The sequence below is a fragment of the Equus caballus genome, unplaced genomic scaffold (genome assembly GCF_041296265.1).
Source record: "Equus caballus isolate H_3958 breed thoroughbred unplaced genomic scaffold, TB-T2T haplotype2-0000440, whole genome shotgun sequence".
NCBI classification, from domain to species: Eukaryota; Metazoa; Chordata; class Mammalia; order Perissodactyla; family Equidae; genus Equus; species Equus caballus.
In genome coordinates this window covers 1,389,318-1,414,988 of record NW_027222395.1, presented here as the reverse complement: position 1 = coordinate 1,414,988, position 25,671 = coordinate 1,389,318, and the positions used below count along the sequence as shown (strand labels likewise).

General features: G+C 38.4%; 1 protein-coding gene across 2 annotated transcripts in view; it reads right to left on the bottom strand.

Annotated features, from left to right (window-relative positions):
* LOC106781265 (uncharacterized) overlaps positions 1-25,671 on the bottom strand; it is a 135,550-nt gene that overhangs the window by 44,927 nt on the left and 64,952 nt on the right. For both annotated transcript variants that reach the window (XM_070259647.1, XM_070259646.1), the window contains 3 exons: positions 11,581-11,868; positions 11,233-11,464; positions 9,526-9,692 (listed from right to left, as the gene is read on the bottom strand). In XM_070259647.1, coding sequence (XP_070115748.1) covers positions 9,526-9,692; positions 11,233-11,464; positions 11,581-11,716 — 535 coding nt within the window. In that variant the 5' untranslated portion in view covers positions 11,717-11,868. The remainder of the gene's footprint in view (positions 1-9,525; positions 9,693-11,232; positions 11,465-11,580; positions 11,869-25,671) is intronic.

The window sequence follows — 25,671 nt, the reverse complement described above, 5'->3', positions numbered from 1 at the left end:
GTATAATCTTTTTGATGTATTGCTGTATTCGGTTTGCCAGAATTTTGTTGAGGATTTCACCACGGAGCCGGCCGCTGGAGCTCCACCCAGCTCCAGTCCTCTCCGAGGAGATCTCCGGCAGTCCTGAGCCCCGTTGGGCAGGCAGCGGCAGCCGGCAGGCCGCGGCGCTGCTTGGGATTCTCTCCAGGACCTTCCCGGCATTGTGAATGCTGGGAGGGGCCCCTCCACTAATGGCAGACAGAGAGTTTTGTCTGCTGCCCGGGCGGAACTCTGGAGCTTCCCCCCTGGGCCACAGAGCCAGCCTCTGGAGGTCTCCACAGCCCCAGTCCTCTCCGAGATCTCCGGCAATACTGTTTTACTTTTTTAAATAAAAGTTTTCAAAAACACAGGAAAGTAGAACAGTATTGGAAACATCGATTGACTAGATTTAACAATGTAAACTTCATCCAATTAAAACAGTATTCCATCCAATGTGTAAATTATTCACACTTGCCACCTTTGCTTTCTCCCACATTTTCCTTGAAAAATGTTTTTTATTTATTTTATTGAGGTCATATTGGCTTGTAACATTGTGTAATTTCAGGTGTACATTGTTATATATCAGTTTCTGTATAGACACCATCGCACTCACCACTAATAGTCTAGTTTTTTTCCGTCACCATAAATATGTACTCCTTTACCCCTTTTTCCCTCTTCCAAGCCCTTCCCCTCTGGTAACCACCAATCTGTTCTCCTTTTCCATGTATTTATGTTCCACATATTGGTGAAACCATAAGGTGTATGTTTTTCTCTGGCTTATTTCATTTAGCATAATACCCTCAAGCTCCATCCATGTTGTCACAAAAGCACAATTTTGTCTCCTTTTATGGCTGAGTAGTACAGCATAGTGTGTGCATCTATCTGTCTATCTATCTATCTATCTATCTATCTATCTATCTATCTACAACATCGTCTTTATCCATTCATCTGTTGATGGGCATTTGGGTTGCTTCCACATGTTGGCTATTGTGAATAATTAATAAATCTCTGAATTGTTAATTTCATGTTCCTTGGATAAATATTCAGTAGTGGGATAGCTGTGTTATGTGGTATTTCTATTTTTAGTTTTTTGGGAAATCTCCATACTGTTTTCCATAGTGGCTGCACCAGTTTCCATTCCAAGCAGCAGTGTCTGAGGGTACTCTTTTCTCCCCATCCTCTCCAACATTTTTGTCTTGTTAATTGTGGCCATTCTGACAGGATAAGATGATATCTCATTGTAGTTTTGATTTGCATTTTCCTAATAATTCATGACACTGAACATCTTTTCATGTGCCTATTGGCCATCTGTATATCTGTTTTGGAAAACTGTGTGTTCATATCCTCTGCCCACCTTTGTTTTTATCATTTTCTTTTATTGTGGTCACATTGGTTTATAACATTATGTAAATTTCAGGTGCACAACTTCAGATATTTTCATTTCTGTGTAGATTACATCCTGCTCAGCACCCAAAGACTAATTACAATCCATTGCCACACACATGTCCCTAATCACTCCTTTCCTCCTCCTGCCTCCCCCCTTTGCCTCTGGTAACTACCAATCCAATCTCTGCCTCTATGTGTTCGTTTGTCATTGGTTTTACATTCTACTTATGAGTAAAATCATACTGTATTTCACTTTCTCCCTCTGAAATATTTCACTGAGTGTAATACCCTTCAGTTCCATCCATGTTGTCACAAATGGCTGGATTTCATCATTTCTTGTGGCTGACTAGTATTCCATTGTATATATATATACTATATCTTCTTTATCCATTCGTCTCTTGATGTGCACCTCAGTTGCTTCCAAGTCTTGGCTATTGTGAATAGCACTGTGATGAACATGGAGATGCATGTACCATTCTGCACTTGTCTTTACATGTTTTTTGGATAAATACCCAGCAATGGAATAGCTGAATCATATGGTAGATCTATTCATAATTTTTGGAGGAATCTCCATATTGTTTTCCATAGTGGCTGCACCAGTTTGCACTCCCACCAGCAGTGTATGATGGTTTCCTTTTCTCCACATCTTCTCCAACACTTATTGTTTCCTGTCTTCTTAACTATAGCCATTGTGATGGGAGTGAGGAGACATCTCTTTGTAGTTTTGATTTACATTTCCCTGATAGTTGATGATGTTGAACACCTTTTCAAGTGCAGGTTGGACATATTTATATTTTCTTTGGAGAATTGTCTGTTCAGATCTTTTGCCCATTTTTTAAATTAGGTTGTTAGTTTTTTGGTGTTGAGATATATGAGTTCTGTGTATATTTTGGATATTAACCCCTTATCAGATATATGATTTGCAAATATCTTCTTCCAATTGTTAGAATGTCTTTTCGTCTTGTTGATGGTTTCCTTTGCTGTGCAGAAGCTTTTTAGTTTGATGTAGTCCCATTTGCTTATTTTTTCTATTGTTTCCCTTGCCCTGTCAGACATGGTACTTCAAAATATGCCACTAAGACTGATGTCAAAGAGTGTACTGCCTATGTTTTCTTTAGAAGTTTAATGGTTCTGGGACTTACATTCAAGTCCTTAATCGACTTTGAGTTAATTTTTGTATATGGTGTAAGATAATGACCTACTTTCATTCATTTGCATGTGGCTGTCCAGTTTTCCAAACACCATTTATTGAAGAGACTTTCATTTCTCCATTGTATGTTCTTGGCACCCTTGTTGAAAATTAGCTGTCCAGAGATGTGGGGGTTTATTTCTGGGCTCTCGATCCTGTTCCATTGAACTGTATATCTGTATTTGTGCCAGTACCATGCCATTTAGCTTACTATAGCTTTGTAGTATATTTTGACATCATGGAGTCTGATACCTCCAGTTTTGTTCTCTTTTCTCAGGATTCCTGTGGCTATTCGGGGCCTTTTGTTGTTCCATATAAGCATTAGGCTTCCCCATTCTGTTTATTTGAAAAATGTTGTTGGAACTTTGATAGAGATTTCAGTGAATCTGTTGATTGCTTGAGGAAGTATGGACATTTTAACTATGTTAATTCTTCCAATTCAAGAGCACGGAATATCTTTACATTTCTTGTGTCATCTTCAATTTCTTTCAACAATGTTTTATACTTTTCATCATACAGATATTTCACCTCTTTTGTTAAGTTTAATCCTAGATATTATATTCTTTTTGTTGCAACTGTAAATGGGATTGCATTCTTAATTTGTCTTTTTGCTACTTCGTTCTTAGTGTATACAAACTCACCTAATTTTTGGATGTTGATTTTGCATCCTGCAACTTGGCCATATTCATTTATTATTTCTAAAAGTTTTTGGGTGGATTCCTTAGGGTTTTCTACATATAAAATCATGTCATCTGCAAATACTGATAGTTTCACTTCTTCCTTTCCAATTTGCATCCCTTTTACTCTTTTTTCTTGCTTGATTACTCAGGTTAAGACTACCAATACTATGGTAATAAGAGTGGTGAATGTGGGTATTCTTGTCTGCTTCCTGTACTTAGAGGGGCAGCATTCAGTTTTTCTCCATTGAGAATGATATTAGCTGTGAGTTTGTTATATATGGCCTTTATTATGTTGAGGTACTTTCCTTTTCTACCCATTTGGTTCAGAGTTTTTATCAGAAATGGATGCTATGTCATGTCAAATGCTCTCTCTGCATCTATTGGGAGGATCATGTGCTTTTTATTCTTCACTTTGTTAATGTGGTGTATGATGTTGATTGATTTGCAGATGTTGAACTATCCCTGCATCCCTGGAATGAATCCCACTTGGCCATGGTGTATGATGTTTTTAATGTATTGTTGTATTTGATTTTCTAGTATTTTGTTGCAGAGTTTTGCATCGATTTTCGTCAGTGATACTGGTCCATAATTTTCCTTTTCTGTGATGTCCTTGTCTGGTTTTGGTATCAGGTTATGTTGGTTTTGTAGAATGAGTTAGGTAGCTTCCCCATCTCTTCAATGTTTTGGAAGAGTTCGAGAAGGATAGGTAATAAGTCTTTGAATGTTTGGTAGAATTCACCAGGGAAGCCGTCTGGTCTTGAGCTTTTATTTTTTGGAAGTTTTTCATTACTGTTTCATTCTATATCCTGGTGACTTCTCTATTAAAATTCTCTAGTTCTTCTTGATTCAGTTTGAAGGTGGTATGTTTCTAAGGATTTATCCAGTTCTTCTATATTATCCAATTTGTCAGCATATAGCTTTCCATGGTATTCTCTTGTAATATTTTGCATTTGTGAGGTGTCCATTGTAATTTCTCCTCTTTCATTTCTGATTTTATTTGAGCCTTCTCTCTTGTTTTCTTCGTGAGTCTAACTAAAGGTTTGCCAATTTTGTTTATCCTTTCAAAGAACCAGCTCTTGGTTCCATTGATTTTTTCTATTGTTTTTTAGTCTCTATTTCACTTACTTCTGCTCTGATTTTTACTTCCCTCCTTCTACTGATATTGGGCTTTATTTGTTTTTCTTGTTTGTTGACATAGACCTGCATTGCTATAAACTTCCTTCTTAGAATTGTTTTGCTGTTTCCCATTGATTTTGGCATGTCATATTTTCATTTTTATTTGTTTCCAGGCAATTTTTGATTTCTCCTTTGATTTCTTCATTGACCCGATTGTTGTACAGTTGCATTTTGTTTAATCTCCACATATTTGTGGCTTTTCTGATTTTCTTCCTGTAGTTGATTTTTAGTTTCATAACTTTGTGGTCAGAGAAGATGGCTGGTATTATTTCAATCTTATTAAATTTATTCAGACTTCTTCTGTGGCCTAATATGTGAGCAATCCTGGAGAATGTTCCATGTGCATCTGAAAAGAATGCGTATTCTGTGGTTTTTGGATGCAACGTTCTCTATATCTACGAAGTCCATCTGATCTAAAGTGTCGTTGAAGGCCAATATTTCCTTTTTGATTTTCCATTTGCATGATCTATCCATTGGTGTAACTGGAGTGTTAAAGTCCCTTACTATTATTGTGTTACTGTCTATTTCTCCTCTTATATCTGTTAATAATTGCTTTATATATTTAGGTGCAGAGATATTTACAAGTGTTATATCCTCTTGTTGGATTCTTCCCTTTAACATTATGTAGTGCCCTTCTTTGTCTCTGGGTACAGTTCTTGTTTTAAAGTGTATTTTGCCTGATATAAGTATTGCCACCCTAGCTTTCTTTTCTTTGCTATTTGCATGGAGTATCTTTTCCCATCCCTTAACTTTCAGGTTATGAGTGTCTTTAAGTCTGAAGTATGTCTCTTGTATACAACATATGTATGGGTCTTGTTTGTTTTTATCCAATCTTCCACCCTATGCCTTTTGATTGGAGCATTTACTCCATTGACATTTAAAGTAGCTATTGGTAAATATGTATTTACTCCTATTTTGTTATTTTTTTCTGTGTGTTTTAGTAGTTCTTCTCTGTTCCTTTCTTCTTCTCTTGCTCTATTCTCTTGTGTTTGGGGGCTTTCTTTAGTATCATGTTTGGCCTCCTTTCTCTGAATTATTTCTGTCTTTATTACAGGTTTCTGGTTTGTGAATACCATGAGGTTCTTATGTAATAATCTACATATATAGCAATCTACATTGAGTTGATGATCTCTCTAGTTTGACTTCTTGCTAAAAACTCTACTCTTTTACACCCCTTCTCCCACATTTTGTGCTTTTGATATCAAATCTAACCTCTAATTTTGTGCGTGAGTATCCATTACCTTATTATCATTGAAATAGGTAAATTTAGTTCTTTTGTATTTTGACCTCCATATTATCTTCATAGGTGGTTGATCTGCTACATTTACTGTATTTTTGCCTTTACCAGTGATTTTATTGCCTCTTTATTTTATTAGAATTTCCTTATCACTACTTTTTATCTTCTCTTTCCCACTTAGATAAGTCCCTTTAGCATTTCCTGTAAAACTGGTTTCTTGGGGATAAACGCCTTTAATTTTTGCTTGTCTAGGAAACTCTTTCTCTCTCCTTCCATTCTGAGTGAAAACCTTGCTGTGTAGAGTGTTTTTGGCTGTAGGATTTTTCCTTTCTGCACTTGAAATATATCCTGCCACTCACTTCTAACCTGCAAGGTTTCCGCTGAGAAGTCAGCTGACAGCCTTATGGGTTTTCCTTTGTATGTCACTTGTTGCCTTTCTCTTGTGGCTTTTAGGATTCTATCTTTATCTTTAATTTTTGACATTTTAATTACAATGTGTCTTGGTGTGGGCCTCTTTGGGTTTATCTTGTTTGGTGCTCTCTGTGCTTGCTGTACTTGGATGTCTGTTTCCTTCCTTAGGTTAGGAAAGTTTTCAGCTATCATTTCTCTGAATAGATTCTCTCACCTCTTTGTCTTTCTCTTCTCCTTCTGGGACACTTATAATATGAATGATAGTGGGCTTAATGATGTCCCAGAATTAACTTAGATTGTTGGTTCTTTTTAGTTCCTTTTTCTTTTATCTGTTCAGCTTGGGTGATTTCCTCTACTCTTTTGTCCAGCTTGCTGACCCATTCTTCTGTATCATCTACTCTGCTACTGAGTCCCTCTAGTGGATTTTTCATTTCTACTACTGTATTCTTCATTTCTGATTTTTTTTTTTATATTTTCCAATTCTTGGTTGACGTTCTCACTGTGTTCGTCCAATCTTATTCCAAGATCAGTGAGCATCTTTATGACTTTTTCTTTGAACTCTTTGTCAGGTAGATTGCTTATTTCCACTTCATTTAGTTCTTTTTCTGGTTTTTTTCCTGTTCCCTTGCTTGGAATGTATTCCTTTACCTCCTCATTTTGCCTCTTTCTCTGTGCTTATATCTATGTATTAGGTGGGTCAGCTACGTCTCCTGATCATGGAGAATTGGCCTTATGTAGGAGATGCCTTTTGAGGTCCAGCAGTGTGCTTCCCTCTCATCACTAGTTCCAAATGTTCAAGGAGTGACCCCTGTGTGGGCCACATGTGTCCTTGCCTTGTTGCAAGGTTGCTTTTGCTGCAGGTGCCCAAGGAGTCCAGGTTGTCCCCCTGGCTGGCTGGTTGTAATTCTCAGCTCTGTGTGCTGCTGTTCTGGACCCTTCAGTCACTTTGTTGCATTTGGGGACAGGCAGCACCACTGGCTGTAATGTCTAAGAGCACATTCCTGTTGCAGTTTTTCTGTTAAGTGAGTAGGACTCCAGTGTGACTGGTTGCTAGGCTCAAGGGGTTACAATTGCTGTAGGAGTCCAGCCTGCAAGGCTGTTGTCAGCTTTCTCAGGTTTGCAGCTGAGGGGGGCTAGCTGCAGGAACCAGAGCACCCAATTGTTTCAGGCTTGGGAAGGAGGGGCTGATCCCATATGTGGCTGTTTGTAAAGCACAGGTCTTCTGTTGCTGATAAGCCCCATGGCCCACAGGTCCACACACACTGTCAATACAGTCCTGGCACATGAACACATCCCTGCTCCCTGGAGCGGACCCAGTCACCACACTGCAGAGGCTCCACACATGCTTCGCCTAATGCCCAACCCACTCCAATGATCCTCACACGTCCTGCCCTGAAGAGGCAGAGCTACTTGCCTGCCTGCAGCAGATCTTGGCACACAGCCTATGCAAGTCAAAAGTTGCCTGAGGGCTTGCTGTTGGGTGGGGCCAGTCCCTAGGGTGGGCCACCTGCCCTGCCTTAGCTGGATTAAATACTTGCTGTAATGGGTGGGGCAGATTCCCAGGCTAACAGGCCAGGGGAAGAACTCCAATGGCATCAGCCAGCATCTGTGTCTGCACTCCTGTACTGGATCATGATAACGGCTGCCACCAATTTCTCAGTCCTTGGAGAGCTCTCACATCTCACAGAGATGCACCCAGAGCTTATCAAGTGAGTCTTTCTTCATCAAAGGACTTTGCACCTTTCTTTCTGGTGATTTTAGGTTGCTTTCTGAAACCTGTGAATTTGTGTGTGGGCCCTTTAAGAGGGCTTTTTCAGCTTATGTCCAATAGCTTTCCTAGGGGAATTCCCATTCTATTTACTAGCCAGCAAAGCCAGATATTCTGAGACTCATCTCAGTTGTACTGAGTCTGAAGGGTGCTTATAGCAGTAATGCTTCCCAGTTCAGATCCCCCACTCCTCCAGGGAAGGCTGTGTACCTTAGGGTTTTTCCAACCCAGATGTGAAGCTCCATGGTTCATGAAGGTGATGCTTTTATATACAGAAGGAATTTCTCCCTCTTCTACCTCAGTTGGGACTGTCCCCTGTTTTGGGGGTCCTTTTTATCCAGTTCCCACTTCTCTCTCTGGTGTAATTGTTCAAAAAATGGTTATTGGTTTGTTGTTTTCATGCGAGGAGGTGAGTTCAGAGTCTGCCTATGCTGCTATCTTGACACCAACCCCTCACAAAAATAATTAAAGGCAAGTAGACATCCTGATGTTTCACCCCATTTCAGTTTGCATGTCTGAAAAATTTGGACACTTTGCTACATAATCCAAGGCCGTTATCACACTACAGGAGTGTAACAAATTAAATCAAATTTATATTTCTGGGCACAGAGGACTGAAATTGGGCCAAGCCATCTTATGATGGGTGGGGGAGCATGGGTCACTAGTTGGTAAGCCCATTGGACCTCTGTAAATTTGTAAGTTCCCATTCAAATGATTTCTACTCTGCATAGAAACACATTTATTGCCTTCTCCTTTACCACGTTGGTTTATATTCATATGCCAGGATTCACCTACAATGGAATTTCCTTCAGGAAGCCTTCTCTATTACAGCTCCCAAGTATGGACTGGTTCACATCATATCATTTATAATTTCAATCACCTATTCTTGTTATTGCCAGCTACACCATCAACTTCGCAGGTTAGGGACACAGAGCACTCATTGGGCACTGGGGAGGGTTGCAAATCTCCCTACATGTGCAACCTCTCTCCAGGCAACTTCTTAGTGATATATTGTCCAATATGGAGTATCAAGTGCCTTTTTAAATAAAAATTAATTTTAATTAAATAAAATTAAAAATCAGGTACCTTAGTAACATTAAAATCAGTATTGATAAAAACCAGTCACAACACCACCCTTCAATTAGTTGGTAGCCACATGTGGCTTTGTACTGGATAGCACAGATATAGAACATTTCCATCATTACAGAAAGTTCTAGTGTATCCTTCTGATCTAGAGCAGGACTTGGCAAAATACAGCCCATGAGTCATCAGGCCCATACCTATTTTCATACAGCCCATGGATCAGAAAACAGGCCCATCCTGTCACATCTGCCAAGGCTGGTTCACACACAGCTGAAGGTCCTCCATGGTCATCTGACCAAGTGTTTTCAATGCAGAGATAATGAAGCAAGTGTCCAGACGGGGAAGGTGACTAGCCTGAGACCACAGAGCCATCTGAGAGAAGGCAAGTGCCTGCAATCTCCCACTGGGAGCCCTTTTCTCTCCCTCAGTGGTGGGAAAAGCCTGGGGGACTATGCCATCTCCTGCTGATCTGAGAAAGTTGAATGCTGTCCCATCCACAGGCATCCAGATTCCCAGGAAGGACCCCAGGTGTGGAAGTTGGAAACGACACTCAAATCCAATGTGCAGGGAGCCTTACCATCCATGAGGACACTGTTCTTGTCCAGGGCAAAGCTCTGCAGCTGGGTGCCATCCTGCGTCAGATACAAGAATTCCTCACAGATCACAACTCTATCCATTCTGTGTCCCAGTGGTGATAAGTTACACAGGGAGGCCACCCTACTGTGGTTACTGCAGGGGACAGACCTGGAAGGGCACAAGGGGTGAACAAGATTGTCTGGAGTTCTACCCTGATTCTAGATGCCCTGCTTCTAGGGCCTATTTAAGAGAACTTTCAGCAAGGATGTCAACATTTGTGTCTTCCCTATCCAATAGAATCATTATTAGCCCCAGGTGGTTTCTGAGCACTTAAAATGTGGCTAATGTGTGTGAGCGAGGAACTAAATTTCTCATGTCATGTAAGTTAATGTAATTAATTTATAAATAAATAGCCACAGGGAGAACGTTTCTGAAATGTCGGAGTAAGGACTTCTGAAAATCCATGCAAACAATGAGAGTTCTGGTGAAAATGGTAAAAAATCAAGTTTTACAGAAGTCTAGAAGTTAACTAAATGCTTGCAACAATCTGAGGAGTGTATAGTTAAGAAAGACAGTGGAATCTTGGTAAAGGGAATAATCTCAGTGGCATTAAAATTTGTGCTGTTCCCATCCTACTCTGATCATAGCCTTAGCAACTTGGAAAACCATCAGTCTCAGAACCATGGTAGATGTAAAAACCAGCAGCCTAACAGGCATAATGGGTTTGGAGTTCACAAAGACCCATCCCCATTGAATTTCACCATCTGACCTACCTGGCAGCTCCTTGTAAATGTCCAATTTGGGGGGCTTCTCTTGACTTGACTCAGAGCTTGCTCAGTGAGGAGAGCCTCCCCTAGTGTACTTACCAGAACAATTAGTGGTACATGTTTCCTATTGTAGCTACCTGAGCAAGCTATACTAGTTGAGGCAAGTGAGAGGTGAGTGAAAAACTGAAAAGAAAAATTAGGAGAATGACATGTGTATGAGGGCTCTGAAAAGCTCCAATGTATTGGTGAGGATCTAGAAGGTCACAAGTGTGCAGGGCTCTGTGCATGCCCAGGAAAGACTAGAGAAGGTCTCAATCTCTCACCTCTAGCTGAAAGTGTGGCTTCCCATCTGGAAAATTGATTCATGTAACTGGCCATATTAATAGAATAATGGAAAAATGCCACTTGATCTTGATACAGACATACAAAAGAGAATTTGACAAAATACAACATCCTTCAGGATTAAAAAAAAAACAACACTCAACACATTAAGAACAGAAAGGAACTTTATCAATCTAATAAGTAAAATCCTTGAAAACCGACAGGTCATATCACAGTCGATAGTGAAAGACTGATAATTTCCCCCTAAGACCAGGGACAAAACAATGTTGTCGGCCCTCGTTTCATATGTTATTCACCCTGAACTAGAGGTTCTAATGAGGGCACTTAGGCAAGAAAAATTTTAAAAAGGCATCTAAATTCAAAAGGAACATGTAAAATTATTTCCTTTTGCAGATGACTTGATGATTTATATAGAAAACCCTAAGAAATGAAAACATATAGTATATGAATCAGATCTAAAATAACAAGAGAGGGTCTCCCTATGGAGGTTTGAGGAAGGTGCCACCCAACCAGAACTTGGGCTGATTGTTAAAGAGGAAATAAAATAGAACAGTATAAGTAATGATCATAGTAATTCTAAGCTCTGCATGAACACTTACCACTGACAAAAAGGCTGTCCTTGATCAGGTGGTGGAGGCCCCTGTGTGACATGGTGGGTCAGCTGTTTCAGATCCCAGGAATGCTGCTCTCGGTCACACGGGGTCTCTGTCACACTCTCTGTCATGAGCCACGGGGTGAGCATAGTAGGTGCAGACAGAATCCACACCAGTAGCTGCCCCATCCTTCTGAGGCCCGGGGAGAGAGGGCCTCTAGAGAGATATCCTGAAACCTCTGAAAATGGGGGCCAGAGTGAGGAAGGAGCAAATTGGCAGTCATTGTGAAGACTGAAAAATGGAGTGGTCACCAAAAGTGGTCATGACTGGCAAATTCTATGGAAAGGAACTTACCTGAGGGAAACCAGTTTACAATCCATATATAAGGGGCCCAGGCTACTCTTCCTGAACAAGGATCAAAGCTGTGGAGAAAGGAGGAGGAGGGTGAACAGGAGAGACAGTATGTGGGGAGTGGCTGGCTGGGACTCATCTTACCAGAAGCTGAGGGCACCAGGGTCTCATCAGGTGCTGCAGGACTCTCCCAGTGGAGTTGAACGTGCCTGAGCCCTTGCTCATGTCTGTTGAATACTGGAGGTTGGAGATGCTGAAGCTGAGGGTGAGGGTCTTCAGGTCGTGCCTCAGCTGCAATAAGACATGGGGAGAGATGGCCATCACGGAGAGCTGGCCTGAGACCAGATCAGGGGCCCACATTCATTATAATCTGTTGTCTTCTCTCCCAGTGGCACCACCACCCACTGACGTGGTCATCCATGTTGAAGCCAGTATTTCTGCTCAGATCCTCCTCCGTCACTTCCTAGTAACACCAATTCCACTTGCAGAATGGTCCTCAGTACATTTCTTCTCTCCATCCATGTCCCAGCTCAGTCTTATCTTTTCTCACCAGAAACAACACCCTAACAGACTCACTGGATGCTCTGTCTAAAGGATGTTCTCTGCCTTGAACATTAGAAAAAATTTTTGAAAGGAAAACCTCACTAGGAGCACTCCTGCTCTAGTAACACCCATGGCTCCCTGAGGTCTTCAGCATTAAGTTTACCTTTCTTGACCTGGCACTAAATGCCCTTCTAGATCTGGCTCCCGCTGACTCTTCAGCCTCATTGATCCATTCACTGTGAGTTGGGCTTTGTGCTTCAGGAAAACCAAATTCCTATCAATTCTTCCATACACTATCCTGTTTTTGCCTACTGGGCCTTTCCTCATGGAATTCCCTCTACCAGGAACACTCACCATACCCTATTTTCCTAGGTAACTCTTACTCATTCTTAAAGATCCCAATTAGGCAAAACTTTCTGCAGAAAGTCCTTCCCCTTCAAATGATGCTAGGTGCCTCTCATCAAAGCATCCCCCGCTTGTGTTATATTTATTTCTTAATTTGACAAGACTAGGGGCTCAAGGACTGGCATCTGATTGAATTATTGGTATAATCTTTGTCATCAGCATGACTGCTCTAAAACCAGAATTCCATACCTTGGCTTCCCAGCTCCTGAGTAATAATTGGCTGGTAGATATGTGGGGCTGGAGAGCTTCTCTTGGAAAGGAAGAGGGGCCCCATATACTTGTGGTGGCTTGTGGTGGGTCTGGTTATGAGGGAGTAGGCAGGAACATGGTGCCTGGTTCAGAAGCTGTGGAAAGGGCTGTCATCGGGGGTGGGGGGACAGAGCTCCACACAGAGTGGAGAAGCCCCCCAGGCTCCTCTGTGCTCCACTAGTGCCTGTTCCAGGACAATCATCCACAGGTGAGCCATAAATGTGAGTGACGGAAGGAGGGATTGTGTGAGTAGAGGTAAGAGCAAGCCTGTGAATGAGATGAACCCAAGAGAGTGAATGTGGTTGAAGAGAGAGACGGGACAAAGAGATAGGTAGAGGCACAGACAGAGGAGATACTTGGAAGGACAGAGGAAGAGTGGACAAATGGAGGATCAAAGGGAAAGCAGGAAGAATACACACAAGGAAGAGAAGTTGGAGCGATGGGAGGAAAGAGGATGGAAGGAGAGAAGAAGGAAAAACAGGCGAACAGGCAGAAGGACAGTTGGACAGATTGATATCTGGACAGATGGTTGGATGGATAGATGGAAGGAAGGAAGAAAGGAAGGAAAGAATGGATGGAAGGAGCGAGGAAGGAAGGAGTCTGAGAGGAGGCAGAACTGGGAAAATAACACTCCCAAGTTCAGAGGGTGCTTTGACGGTCAGTTAAGCCTGAGAATACAGGACCCCTAACTCCCAGGCTTGTGTCCACCTGTCCCAATGCTGCCTGTTATTTCTCATACAGATAAGCATATGGATATAGAAGAAACTTTGACCCCTACCCTCACAACACACAAAACTCCATTCCTGGACACTTTGACCTAAAGGCGAAAGGTAACATAATAAAGCTCCTAGAAGACAACATAAGAAAACATCTTCAGGACGACAGAGTAGCAAAAACTTCTTAAAGAAGACCCCTCACACACACACAAAAACACTCTCTCTATAAAAAAAAAAGTTGGTAAACTGGAATTCATTAAAATTTAGAATTGCAGTTCGTGAAAAGACACATTACAAGAGGGATTTTGCAACTCACAGGATGGGAAGAGATGTTTCTAATTCTAGTAGTCAAAAGAGGATTCACATACAGAATACATAAAAACTTCAGCATTACAATAAGAAAAAAGGGAAACAACCCAATTTGTTAAAAATGGGCAAAAGACTTGAATAGGCACTTCACAACACAGAGCATCCCAATGTCTAACAAGCATATGTAAAGGTGCTCAAATCACTAGTTATCAGAGAAATGGCAATACAACCACACTGAGATCTTATTCACAACGGCAGAAGGATTAAAACCAGGTATTAAAAGTTGAACTATGGCAGCAAGAGGAGGTGAGGCTGCAGAGCAAGTGGAATTCTCACACATTGCTGGTAGGACTATGAATTTGTACAACCACTTTGGAAAACTGTTTGGCAGGATCTATCTAGTAAAGCAGAGATATACATACAAGGTGACAAGCAATTCTACTCTTAGATATGCAGTCAACTAAAATGCAAACATGTGAACCAAGAGAAAGGAGCAAGAATGATTAGAGCATCATTCTCTTCATTCCTCCAAAGTAGAAAGTACTCAAATATCCATCTACAATAGAATGGATAAATCAATTCCACTATCTAGCTCATGGTGGTTTTAAAAATTGGCCACAAATTCTTTGAGACACAACCCATGAATATGTGAGGTTTAGGTTCCCTCCCCTTGAGTCTAGGCAGGCGTGAACCTACTTCAATCAACAGAGTAGAAGCGTTGCTCTGTGGAAGTGGTGTGATGTGACTTCCAAGGACATGCCACTCTCAGGAAGCTTGCTCAGTGAAGCCAGCCAACAAGCTGTGAAGAGCTAAGGCCTCTTGGAGAATCTCCTCATGGAGAATCTGCAACCAGGGCACAGCCACCTTCATAGCAACTGCTACGCTGGCGATCAGGTGATAAGACTTCGTTCCTAAACAGAAGATGAACCATATGCACTGAAGAAAATAGACCACCAACACAAGCCCTGACACACACCATGTCCATTTATACTTGGTATCTCAAGACCAGGGGCCAAGATGAGGAGGCATGAGTTCATCCCCAAATTCTTGTGATTTTATCCAATACCAGACAGACTGTGCTCACCAAGCATTTCCTAAACCTCCTCCCTTCCTCAAAGGAATCTCCACTTCTACATACTGACATTAAGTTTCCTCTGGTCATATATGATCACCAACCCCAGTACAGCCTTTGTATCGGCAATATCTGAACACTATTTGATCAAGTCACTTGGAACCCAAAAGTGGAATAGAAGTAGAGCAACTTTCAAGTGAAGTTTCCATCTCCATTGAAATTGCACTTCAGATGTACCATTGGAAAAAGAAAATAGCCACTTTTCAAAACAAGAAATGTAGGTGCCCTTATGAACGATCCCAGAGGATTTTGGTCTTCAAGACATCCCAGCCAAGGTACCATCCATGTGAGTGAAAGAGCCTCTAAATCATTCTAGACCCCAACCATAAGAGAACAGGGAAATTTCTCTCTAATAAATTTCTAACCCACGGAATCTGACTAATAAAATGGTTACTGTTTCACTCCACTAATTTGGAGTTCCATGTTATGCAGTTATCAATAACCAAAACTAATGTGTTATGCAGTAATAGATAATCAGATCTACAGAGCTATATAAAAACCAAGCAATTATCTGCAACAACATGGATGAATCTTAGACAGGATTTTTAACAAAAGGGGCCTGGTAGAGAGGAGTACATAGAGTATAATTCCATCTACCTGAGCTCAAAAACTGGCAAAACTAAGCTACAGTGATAGAAGTCAGAGTAGTGGTTACCTTGGGTGGGAGAAATTTCTGCAAAGGGGAATGATAGAGGCTTCTGGAGAGCCAGAATAGTGATAGGGGGTGGCTATTACAATGTGTTTACATTGTTAAAGAAAGTCATTGAGCTAGATACTCTAGATTTGTGCGTTTTTCCCAGTAAGTATGCTATAATTCGAAATGATGTTTTGTCAGTAAAACGTGGTTAACCCAATAGATGCGAGATTATGAAGGACAAATAAAAGGTGACTGCAAGTTGTCAGGCATGATGGACTAGGTAGTGCCATTAAATGAAGAGCTGAACCATGGAGCAAATCAAAACAGGAGCAGAGGCAGAGACCACGTCCTGTTCATTATGTATTCAGGTGTCTACCATAATCCTGAAAACACAGTCAGTCCAGCTTCCAAGATACTCCTCTCCTTTTCATAACAAACTATGGCTCACCCCTTCTTGGTGTCTTCTGTTGCCTCCTTTCTCCCAGCTGCCTCTTAATATTGGGATTCCTCAGGCTTCCATCCTCAGTCCTCCTTTAAGGCATGCATGCATGGGTGCATGTACACACACACCTTTCTCCTGTATTTTTGATCTCGGTTGATGGCATAATCATCTACTCATTCTTTTAAGATAGAAACCTTAGAGTCAACCAAAATTAGGATTGTAGTAACTCAATCAAAAGAAACCTAACAGGATAAACATAACTTCCCAGGGTCAGCCCCAAAACTAATGCACAAAAAACAGATGAATGTATAGTTAGAAAGATCTAGTGGTTTTCTTTTTTCTTTAACTCAATGTATGATGTGGTCATCACTGTATGATGTGCCCATCAAAAGGATAGAGTTGATAATCATATACAGTATGTACAAGAAGAAAGGGAATATTCTTACCTATTCTGATAGAAGAAAAGTGCTCTAATATGAGACATGAGAATCTGTCTTTTGCTAATCAAGCCATGCCTAGTGTAGTGCATTCCCTTCCAAATCCTACTGTTTAAAAATGAATTGAAACAAAAGAGACTACCAATGTGGTGACCTGACATGAAGTCATGTTTTTTCAGGGATGGCTGATGAACTGGAGATGCTTCAACTCAAGAAATCTGAGAATAGTTGACCATCTCTGCATATTTCTAAGGATGTTCCATGGAACTTGGATCCAGATTCTACTTGTGTCTCCAAAAGACAGGATGGGTAGGAGAAATAAGAAAGTACTCTTCTGCTCAATGCAAGAAAGAACTTACTAACTAAGAAACAATAGTGTATGAAAAACAGGATAGGCTGGAGGAAAGGGATGGAACCTACTTAGGCTAATGGAGAAAAGAGGCTGTGAGAAAATAGAGAGTCTCATCTATGAGATCTTTTATACAAATGTAACAGTAACCACTAAACAAAAAATCAGAGCAGAGCCACAATTCATAAATAAAAAGAAAATCTACAAAACCACCACAGAAAACCTCCAAAGTGAAATGGCAGTCAGACATACAAGGGAAGGGAAACAGTGGAAACATAGAACAGCTGGAAAACAAGAGATAAAATGAAAGTATTAAGCCTTCAAATATCAATAATAACTCTAAATGTCAATGGATGGAATTCTCCGATCAAAAGACACAGAGCAGCTGAGTGGATTAAAAAAGAAGACCCAACAATATGCTGCCTCCAGGAAACGCATCTCAGGCCTAAAGACAAACACAGGCTTAGCAGAAAGGGGTGGAAGACAAAACTCCAAGCAAACAGCAAATAAAAGGAAGCAAGTGTTGCCATACTTACATCAGACAAAGCTGACTGCAAGATAAAAAAGACAAGGAGAGACAAAGAGGGGCAGGAGACAATGATAAAAGGGATTTTTCTGCCAAGAGGACATAACACATTAATATATGTGCACTTAACACAGAGACACCAAAGTACATAAAGCAATTATGAGCAGACCTTAAGGGAGAAATTCTCAGCAACACAATCATAGTAGGGGACATCAACACCCCACTTACATCAATAGATAGACCATCCAGACAGAAGGTCGACAGGGAAATAGTGGATTTCAATGAAACACCTGAGCAGATGGGCTTAATAGATATATATATGGAGAGAACATCCCATCCCCAAACAGCAGAATACACATTCTTCTCAAGTACACATGGAACATTCTCAAAGACAGAGTATATGCTTGGACAAAAGGAAAGCCTCAGTAAATTTAAGAAGAATGAAATCATCCCAACCATCTTTTCCAATCACAGTGCTCTGAAGCTGGAAATCAACCATAAGAACAAAATTGAGAAAGTCAGAAATATCTGGAGACTAAACAATATGCTATTTAACAACTATTGGATCACTGAATAAGTCAAAGGGGAAATTACAAAATGATTAGAGGCAAACAAAAATGAAAATACAACATACTAACTCTTATGGGATGCAGTAAATGCAGTCATAAGAGGGAAATTCATACCAGTACAGGCCCACCTGAACAAACAAGAAAAATCTCAAATAAGTAATATAAAATGCACCTAACAGAGCTACAAAAAGAAGAATAGATGAAGGTGAAAGTCAGCAAAAGTAGGGAAATAATAAAAATCAGAGCAGAAAAAATGAAATAGAGACCAAAAAACAGCATAGAAAGGATGAATGAAACTAAGAGGTAGTTCTTTGAGAAGATAAACAAAATTGAAAAACTCTTAGCCAAACTCACCAAACAAAAAGAGAGAAGGCCAAATAAATAAAATAGGAAATTAAAGAGGGGAAACTACAACAGATACTGCAGAAGTACAAAGGATTATAAGAGGATACTATGAAAAACTGTATGCCCACAAGTTCGATAATGTAAAAGAAATGGATGAATTCCTACACTCATGCACCCTCCCAAAAACTGAATCAAGAAGAAATAGGGTATCTGAGTAGACCAATCACAAGTACAGAGATTGAAGCAGTAATTGAAAACTTCCCACAAAACAGAAGTCCAGGGCCAGATGGCTTCTCTGGAGAATTCTACCAAACATTCAAAGAAGATTCGTACCTCTCCTTCTCAAACTATTCAAAAAAATGGAAGAAGATGGAATGCTTCCTAACACATTCTATGAGGCCAACATCGCCCTGATACCAAAAGCAGACAATGGAAACACAAAGAAGGAGAACTACAGGCCAATATTGCTGATGAACATAAATGCAAAAATCCTCAACAAAATATTGGAAAACACAATACAGCAATACATAACAAGGATAGTACACCATGATCAAGTGGGATTTATTCCAGGGATGCTAGGATGGTTCAACATCTGCAAATCAATCAATGTAATACACCACATTTACAAAATGAGGAATAAGAATCACGTGATCATTGCAATAAATTCACAGAAAGCATTTGACAAGATCCAACATCCATTTATGATAAAAGCTATCAATAAAATGACTATAGAAGGAAAGTACAACATACTAAAGGCCATATATGACAAACCCACAGCCAACATAATCCTTAATGGTGAAAAACTGAAAGCCATCCCTCTGAGAACAGGAACAAGACAAGGTGCCACTCTTGCCACTCTTATTCAACGTACTACTGGAAGTATTGGCCAGAGCAATTAGGCAAGAAAAATAAATAAAAAGAATCCAAATTGGAAAGGAAAAAGTGAAACTTTCGTTATTTGCCGATGATATCATCCTATATCATCTCATCCTATATATAGAAAACCCTAAAAAATCCTCCAGAAAAATATTAGAAATAACTACAGCAAAGTTGCAAGGTACGAAATCAATTTTAAAAAATCAGTTGCATTCCTATACACTAACAGTGAACTAGCAGAAAAAGAAATCAAGAATACAATCCCATTTACAATTACAACAAAAAGAATAAAATACCTAGGAATAAACTTAACCAAAGAGGTAGAAGACGTGTACAGTGAAAACTATAAGAAATTATTGAAAAAAATTATAGAAAATATAAAGAAATTGAAAGATATGCCATGTTCATGGGTCAAAAGAATAAACATAGTTAAATGTCCATACTAGCTAAAGCAACCTACATATTCAATGCAATCCCAATCAAAATCCCATTGACATTCTTCACAGAAACAGTACAAAAAATCCAAAAATTCATATGGAACAACAGAAGACTCCAAATAGCCAAAGCAATCCTGAGAAAAAAGAAAATAGCTGGAGGCATCACAACCCCTGACTTCAAAACATACTACAAAGCTATAGTAATAAAACAAACAAACAGATCAATGGATAAGAATGGGAAACCCAGAAATAAAATCACACATCTATGGACAGTTAATCTTTGACAAATGAGCCAAGAACATACAAGGGAGAAAGGGAAGTCTCTTCAATAAATGGTTTTGGGAAAACTGGACAGCTACATGCAAAAGAATGAAAGTAGACCATTATCTTGCACCATACACAAAAATTAATTCTAAATGTATTAAAGATTTGAATGCAAGACCTGAAAGCATAAAACTCCTAGAATAAAATATAGGCAATATAGTCTTTGACATTGGTCTTAGACTCTTCTTTTCAAATACCCTGTCTACTCAGCCAAGGGAAACAAAAGAAAAGCTTAACAAATGGGACTACATCAGACTATAAAGCTTCTTCAAAGGAAAGAAAATCAGGAACAAAATGGAAAGACAACCCATCAACTGAGAGAAAATATTTGCAAATAATTTATCAGACAAGGGGTTGATCTCCAAAATATATGAAGAACTCATGCAAATCAAAAAAAAAAAAAAAAAACCCAATCAAAAAATGGGCAGAGGATATGAACAGACATTTTTTCAAGGAAGATAGACAGATGGCCAACTGACACATGAAATGATGCTCAACATCACTAATTATTAGGGAAATGAAAATCAAAACTACAATGAGATATCACATTCCACTAGTCAGAATGGCTGAAATTACCAAGATAAAAACCAGCAAATGTTGTAGAGCATATGGAGAAAGGGTAACGCTGCATACACTGCTGGTGGCAATGCAAACTGGCGCAGCTACTATGGAAAAGAATATGGAGATTTCTCAAAAAATTAGAAATAGCATATGATCAACCTATCCTACTACTGGGTATTTATCCAAGGAACTGGAAATCAAAGATCCAAAGAGACTTATACTCTACTATATTCATTGCAGCATTATTCACAACAGCTAATGTGTGAAAACAACCCAACTTCCTATCTATAGATGAATGGATAAAGAAGATGTGGTATATATATATATACAATGGAAAACTACTCATCCATAAAAAAGACAAAACCATCCTATTTGCAACAACGTTGATGGAAGTTGAGGGTATGACGTTAAGTGAAATAGACAGAGAAAGACAAACACTGCATGACTTCATGAGTATGTAGAAGATAACAAATACATGGATAAAGGAATAGATTAGTGGTTACCAGAGTGGAAGGGGTTTGGGGGGGGTGGACGAAAGGGATAAAGGGGCACATATGTGTGGTGATGGAGAAAAACTAGACTACGGGGCCTGAGCGTGATGGAGAGTATTCAGGAATTGATAAACAACAACGTACACCTGAAATTACTCAATGTTATAAACCACTATAATCCCAATAAAATTACTTGGGAAAAAAAGTGGCTACACTGTTTCTGTCATAAAGTACCTTTCTCCACCATGTGACTGGTACATTGTAAAGTCTTATTTAATCTTTCAAAGAAATGTTTACACTCAAAAATTTACCTCCCAGAAGATAACAAACTGAGTTTTACCTGCTAGGCAAACTGATTTATTATTCACCTCTACTTCTCCCTAACAAATGATCTTTTTACTTCTTAATCTTTAAGTTGTTGGTGTTTGATTTAATTTTTTCTAATGCGTGAACATAATTGTTTTTACCATTATTATATGACCACATCCAATGGTAGTTTTTCAAATCATAATTTATTTTTTATGATTGTCATCAAAATTTAATCACCCATAAGCTATACCAGGCACTGGGGTTTTAGTGAAAGAAAGCAATATTGCCTTTTTTGGTGTTTGATTCCAGTGAGGAAACATTACATTACATAAAAATACAAATAAATAGAGAGTCCGGAAAGTAATTTGTGTTAAAATAAATTAGAAGAGAGAAATCTGTAATACTTATCTCTTTTTCCAAATATTAGATGGAAAGATAAGATGTGGTATTAAAAATCAGAAGGGAGCATAACACTTGAGAGGCCTTATTTTTTTCATGCTAAACTACCTACTATGTTTGGTGTCTCCAAAATAATTTAGTCAATTTTACACTAGGTGGTTTGTGTTGATTGAACAACATGAATAGACTCTTCCCTTTATGTGATGAAATTGTAATTGTGAAATTTTCTTTTTTAATTTGTTTTTCTTAATGTACAAGTTTTATAAGGAATTTATAAAACATAAGAAAATTTCCTTATAAGGAAATTTTAATTATAGAGTTTAAACCACAGTCACGTAGTAGAAGTAAAGAAACATAGATAAGACCACTTGATTCTTAGAAGTGAAGACCACTTCTACAAATTTCAGGAATGTTATTTCTGAATAAACCTTTGTGTTCTTTAAGACAAACGAGCCAATAAACATGCCTGACACATTTTTGAAAAGTTTTTACTATAAAATTTTTGGAGTGAGTCTAATCTCAAACCACCTCAGATGTAAGCTATGACAAATCCTTATTGGAAAATTTACAAGTGAAAAAATATGATGGAATTGTAAATAAAACCTTAACTAGCAATGAAAGACTAACAAGATAGGTGGGTTACCTACTTTATATAATGCTGCTGATTGTTTTTAAAAAAGAAAATATGCATCTCTTAAAAGTTGAAAATAATTATTTTAGTTGAAGGATTACAAGTTATAATTTACTTTCAAAATCATGTTACACCTTAAAAATGTTATCCAAGTGTTATTTATAAAGCCTTTGGGAAACGTTGAAGGAAACTTAATTATATCATTATATTCTAAATCTACTTCCAAAAGTTAAACATTCATATTTGCATGTACTTAAATTACTACAGATACCCATCTATTTATATTTATATTTATAACTCTATCTACCTGTCTATCTATCATCACCTCTCTATAACTATACTACTCTAAGTATAATGGTAAATGTGTGTTTAACATATACTTATAATATTCTTTGGTATAAAAATGTGAAAGGGACTGAAAAAATAAGGATGCTAGAACAAAAAGTAAGATTAATTGATTTATTTCGTATTCCTTAATTTGCTCAGTGTCACAACACAAAACTGCTAGTCATAGTGTGGTTAGACAGGATTTGCTTCATAAGAAGTAACATCATTTTTTACATTGGCAAGGGAGCAGACTAATATTCAGATGAGAGTAAATAATATTTCTTATAAATCATGAGAAAAAAGCTACATAAATATTAAGGTAAAAACTATTTTCTATACATATTGAGAAATCTTAGTAAAGGCTGATAGCCCAATTATTAATATAGGTGACAAATAAATATGGGTGAGTAACATTTAATAAATACAGTGATATTTAATATTACTACATTTTTGACAAGTTTGTTTTAAATATCAGTCACTGATTGTTTACTAAGGAGCTATTTATTGCATATTAATCTATTTACATACAATATATTTAACTGCTTTAATGCTCAATCTTGACTGAATGATCAAGCCACTATTTATAATAATAACCCATAATCCAGCACTTTATTTTTAGTTTGGATATATGCCTTTATGTATAAATTCTTCATCTTTAAATACTAGAAGTTATGTCTCCTCTTTATTAATATCCTGTAAGTGATGAGCGTATTGAGTTATCTAAAGCTGATGTCAATAAATACAGGTACTGTGAATCCTTTATTTTGGATCTATAATAGAACAATTTAAGAATTTAATTACAATTTTCCCTTGGACATCAAATGATAGTTGGCAGAAATCAAAGAATACAATTTGTTTTTTTGGAGGAAGATTAGTCCTGAGCTAACATCTGCTGCCAATCCTCCTCTTTTTGCTGAGGAAGAATGGCCCTGAGCTAACACCTGTGCCCGTCTTCCTCTACTTTTACATGTGGGACGCCTACCACAACATGGCTTGCCAAGCGATGTCATGTCTGCACCCAGGATCCAAACCGGCGAACCCCGGGCCATCAAAGCAGAACATGTGAACTTAACTGCTATGCCACCAGGCCGGCCCCGCAAAAAATACAAATTTAAAACTGTTATCTTTTTAAACTCATTATTTACCCTTTTCAGTATACCTGATATATTTGACCATCACACATATGTCTTATTTAAAATGGTTAATATGTTAGCTAATGTTGTGGGGTTTTATTAATAATTCACATATATCAGGTATGGCAAAACAGCAGACATTGAGCAATATTCAGAAAGTTCAGTTAGTGAGACTGAACCATCTTTACATACAATTGGAAAAGAAGGAAGCCAGTCCTATAGATATCCCTCTAAAGTCATCCACTTTAACTGTGTATATGATAGTGAAACATTCTCTTTATATATTTCAACTAATCTCTATATTATTTTTTATTTAATATTGATATTCTTAGTCTCTTCTGTAACATCTGCACAGATAGTGCTGCACATTTTCCTAATAAATGGTAAATAAAGATTATTTTAAAATACTGATTCTTGAATCAATGAAAACAGCATAAATAAATAATTGTCAACCATTTGTTATATTTATACACTGGAAATGAGTTTACATGCTGCCTGATATTAATATCGTTACCTTTGATATTACAGCAATGTTTATAAAACAAATTATAAAAACAACTCCTGTGATTGCTATTCTCTTCAAAGAAGTGACTATTCATTTACTTGGTCAATTAATGAAATTATTAATTGCTCAACAAAAAAAGTTGGGCTATTACATTAATATCCTTCCATAGTTTCAATTCAAATGTCCCGCCCATCTCTAAAGAATTTTCTTTTTAAAGTAAATCAAAGTTTGCAAGGAAATGATCACTTAAGGGAGAATGAGAAGGAAAACATTAACCATGATAGTAAGCACAAATTACTCACTCTTGAAAATTGTGTGTTCTTAACCTGGAGAGGAGAACAAATGTTTCCCTTGTTAGCTTCTCTAAATTAAAGGCTTCAAGATGGTTTAACCAAATTTACCTATACAGACAATGTTTGTGAGTGCCTTTAGATAAACCAAAGACCATTCCTATGTTGTGTAAACATGTCAATCATGTTCTGCCTTATCTAAAAGTGTAGACATACCCCTGCCACCACCAATAAAGTCTCGGGGGACAGAGTTTTTACCATCTAATGATGGCCAGTTTCCCAAGGGTAAATAAACATGTAGTAATTTCCAGAACACATGTAAATAGGACCCAGTTAAAATACAAGATGTTAGATACCTAACACTTCGGAGTGGCGACTGGGAATGTAGTCATGTGTTAGGAACCGTAACTAATGTTTTGTTAAATTAGACTATTTCACTAATAGCACAGGTACAAATACCTGTCCTGGGCCACTTCCCAAGAATCTCTCCCCAGTTCTCTGCACACGTGTTTAGGATCCTTACACCCTGCTGGTGGAGTGGCCCACTTATCACTCTGCAATGTCCTTGTTCCCATCGAATATCTCTCCTGTCAGCCGGCGTTGTCTGAATTGGTGTACTACTCCAGTTTTCTTTTCAGCATTACTTATACAACATATACATTATCCTTTCAACTTGTATGAATACTTTAAGATCAACCTCTAAGTGCATAATTTAGTTTTATTTTTATTCTAAGAAACTTTGCCTTCTAATTGGAGTATTTATTCTATTTATATGCCATAAAATCACTGATATTGGACATCTAGGCACCATTATCACTGTTTGCCACTGTTTGCTCTTTATTCTGCCTGTTCTGTGCTCCTTGTTGCCTTCTTTGGGTTTATTCATCCATAATGATTCTATTTCTCCCCTACCTCAGGAGCTTCTGATTAATATTCTCTCACTGTTTATGCAGTCTTTATAGAATGCTCCCTTGTTTTAATAAAGTCCATATCATTTTCCTTGGACCACTTCATGGACAATGCAGGGACCTTAGAAGCTCCTTTATTTTTCCTGCCGTTGGTGTTATTATTGACATCTTTTTAAATTTCATATGAGCGTAAACTCCCAAAGCATTACCATATTGCTTTACACTTTCAATAAATATTTAGATG